The 3,708-nt window shown below is 47.1% G+C and overlaps 1 protein-coding gene across 1 annotated transcript; it reads left to right on the forward strand.

Moving 5' to 3' along the window:
- Positions 1–827: 827 nt before the first annotated feature.
- On the forward strand, positions 828–2,533 carry LOC132582421 (RNA-binding protein EWS-like). Its single transcript, XM_060254024.1, is given in 2 exon segments — positions 828–1,563; positions 1,566–2,533. Coding segments are annotated over 2 exon segments (1,548 nt in total). The 3' UTR covers positions 2,378–2,533.
- The last annotated feature ends 1,175 nt before the right edge of the window (positions 2,534–3,708 follow it).

Raw genomic sequence — 3,708 nt, forward strand, 5'->3', positions numbered from 1 at the left:
GTGTTTTTGTAGAAAGTGCATAGGGCCAGGTAGGACTTTTGCCCAGCAAGACTTCTGACTGGCCCACTGGAGATTGGATCGGCTGTTCAGATTTGTGGAAACAATGCTTTGGCGGCAGCTGCCACCAGAACACAAGGATCTTCACTTTGTGACTGAAGGTAAGCTGCAGCAGCCGTTTTGGGTGGCCAGCTCCCATTTTCTGGGAGCTATCTTTGTGAGTAGCTCCACCTTTGGGACCTTTTTTCTGGCAGCCATTTTGTGGCTGCATTCGCTATGCTGTGTCAGAATTCCAAAGGTGCTCCCAGAATCAAAAAGACTGAGGATCACTGATCTAGAGGAAAGGATCTGATTTATAATATCTATACAAACTATAATAGCAAAAACTATAATATCTACACAATAAATACATCATCTAAACTTTAATATCATTTGACAACAGAAGTTGGTATGGATCATAATGCACACCATATACCATCTACTAATGACGTATTTATTGTGTAGATATTATAGTTTTTGGTTTATAGTGACATGTATTATTATTATTATATGTTGCTTTGAATATATATTTGCCTTGCTTCTTTATGTATCTATATTATGTATAATCATCTGCTTCTTTATGTATCTATATTAAAATTCCATTTTTGTCCCAAAAAGGATACGCAAAACTCACTGGAAAAAAATTCCACTATGAATTGCAGCTCACGCACATGGCAAATCTATTTTCAGGAAAGAAATCTTGTTGTGCTCTTTTGAGGTTTCCATCCTTTGCTTAATTGACTTTCTCTATACAAGTGTCCAGATGTTTTTGCTCATAGTTGCACTGAGTCATGGATATTGTAGTCTTTAAGATAGACATGGGAGAAAACCTATACTTGGGGGGAGGGAACTGGTTACTTCAGAGCGATTATGGACAGAGTAACTACAGTTATCAGGTGCCTGGCAGTTACCCCATGCAGCCAGTTACTGCACCTCCATCCTATCCTCCCACCAGCTATTCCTCATCACAGCCAAGTAGTTATGATCAGAGCTCTTACTCCCAGCAGAGCAGCTATGGTCAGCAAAGCAGCTACGGTCAACAGAGTAGCTACGGGCAGCAGCCCCCCACTAGTTACCCACCTCCAACTGGATCATACAGCCAGGCTCCAAGCCAGTACAGCCAGCAGAGCAGCAGCTATTGGCAACAAAGTTCATTCCGTCAGGATCATCCCAGCAGCATGGGTGTGTATGGCCAGGATTCTGGAGGCTTTTCAGGCCCAGGAGAAAACCGGAGCATGAGCGGCCCTGATAGCCGGGGCAGGGGCAGAGGGGGCTTTGATCGTGGAGGCGTGAGCAGAGGTGGGCGGGGAGGAGGAGGCCGCGGCGGAATGGGCGCTGGAGAGCAAGGTGGCTTCAATAAGCCTGGTGGACACATGGATGAAGGACCAGATCTCGATTTAGGCCCACCTTTAGACCTAGATGCTGCTGCTGACAACAGTTCAGTGTATGTTCAAGGGTTGACTGACAATGTGACCCTGGAGGACCTAACAGATTTCTTCAAACAATGTGGTGTTGTCAAGATGAACAAATAAATGGACAGCCAATGATCACAATCTACCTTGACAAGGATACAGGAAAGCCAAAAGGGGATGCTACTGTGTGCTATGATGACCTGCCCACTGCCAAAGCAGCTGTAGAATGGCTTGATGGTAAAGATTTCCAGGGGAGCAAACTTAAAGTCTCGCTTGCTCGGAAGAAGATGCCACTGAACAGCCTGAGAGGAGGAATGCCCCCTCGTGAGCCACGTGGCATGCCTCCCCCTCTCCGTGGAGGTCCAGGAGTTCCTGGTGGGCCAGGTGGGCCTGGTGGTCCAATGGGCCGCATGGGAGGCAGAGGTGGTGACAGGGGAGGTGGTTTTGCACCAAGAGGACCACGAGGATCAAGAGGAAATCCTTCTGGCGGAGGAAATGTCCAACACCGAGCAGGAGACTGGCAGTGCCCCAATCCGGGCTGTGGAAACCAGAACTTTGCCTGGAGAACAGAATGCAACCAGTGCAAGGCTCCTAAACCAGAAGGCTTTCTTCCCCCACCCTTTCCCCCTCCAGGTGGTGACCGTGGCAGGGGCGGCCCTGGTGGCATGAGAGGAGGCCGAGGAGGCCTCATGGATCGTGGTGGCCCTGGAGGAATGTTCCGAGGTGGCCGTGGCGGAGGAGACAGAGGTGGATTTAGAGGTGGCCGGGGCATGGATCGAGGTGGCTTTGGAGGAGGTCGCCGAGGAGGACCTGGGGGCCCACCCGGACCTCTTATGGAGCAAATGGGAGGCAGATGCTGCAGACGTGGAGGACCAGGAAAAATGGACAAGGGAGAGCATCGCCAGGAGCGCAGAGACAGGCCCTATTAGGGGCAGCCGACCCCCTTCCCCCTGCAGGACTGCATTTACTACCAGATTTATTTTTTAAACCAGAAAATGTTTTAAATTTATAATTCCATATTTATAATGTTGATCACAACATTAGGATTATTCCTTGTCTGTACTTAGTATTTTTCGCCATTTGTGGAGAAACATTAAAACAAAGTTAAATGGTAAAAAAAACACAAAAAACACCATGTCGTGTGAGCCGCCCTGAGCCCGCTTCGGCGGGGGAGGGTGGGATATCAGAATAAATGTTGTTATTATTATTATTATTATTATTATTATTATTATTATTATTATTATTATTATTTTGGCATCCTTGCAGCCAGAAGCGTTTTTCAGCCGGGCATCTTTGAATGTTAGCTTAACAGCTCTTGGTTTGGAACGTTGCTTTGGTTAGGCTTTGGGTTATTTCAAAAAAGAAACCAGTCATCACCAGGAACGATGGATTTTGGTTGAGCTCTGTCCAGGGGACAAGAAGCAGCTGTAGGTGGAATTTGCACCCCGGATAAAAACTCCCCTCTCTCCTCGCTACCCGGTCCCTGCCTCCGACTCCGCCAGAGAACCACTGTGCGCATCTCTGCTTTTTGGGAGACGCGTTCTAAACAAAATAGGAAAGGTCAACTCTCATCAACTAGGAAAAAACGTTTTGCCTAAAGCACTAAAATTAAAAAAAAAAAAGGTTAGGGTGGGAGGGGATATTTTTGTAATATTTTGGAAGGGAAGGGAAAAGGTTGGGGTATTTTGGTTATAGTTCCTAGAGAGAGACTAGGGTGAAAAGGGGGGGGGGGGACAGCAAAGCTTTCAGGCAGCGTCTACCTAATGATCCTCTCTTTTTTCATACATGCACATTTTGGTCGGACAGGTTTTCCCCACAAGCGCACAGAGAGATCATGCCTTGGAAAAGAGAGTCTTGAACGTCACTCATTCGGAGGGGGGTGTGTGTGTGACGTGAGCTCTCACACGGTCTTGCGTACCCTGGGCTGTGCTTTTCATTTTTTTCCTTTTTTCTTTTTTTTGGAAAGAGGTTGACAATCAAAAAAGCAGAAAGAGAAAAAGGCACCTAGCTGGCAAGAGGGGGCGTAGGGGATTTCTGTAAGACTCAGCAAGGAGGCTAATGCACCAAGCTCCTCGTTTCATGCCTTCTTATCAAAGCATTTATATGGTTTTTTTTTTTAAACCCTGCTCCTTGCTGAGTGGAGCCAGGGGAATAGCTAGAATGGAAGAGGTGAGGTGGTGAACCCCAGAGCAAAAGGCTAGCAATCAGTTGGATCCAGCAAATCCATTCTGTTAGCTTTCCTGTGGTGGAAAAATCCTGC

This window comes from Heteronotia binoei, chromosome 1, assembly GCF_032191835.1.
Source record: "Heteronotia binoei isolate CCM8104 ecotype False Entrance Well chromosome 1, APGP_CSIRO_Hbin_v1, whole genome shotgun sequence".
Classification (NCBI taxonomy): domain Eukaryota; kingdom Metazoa; phylum Chordata; class Lepidosauria; order Squamata; family Gekkonidae; genus Heteronotia; species Heteronotia binoei.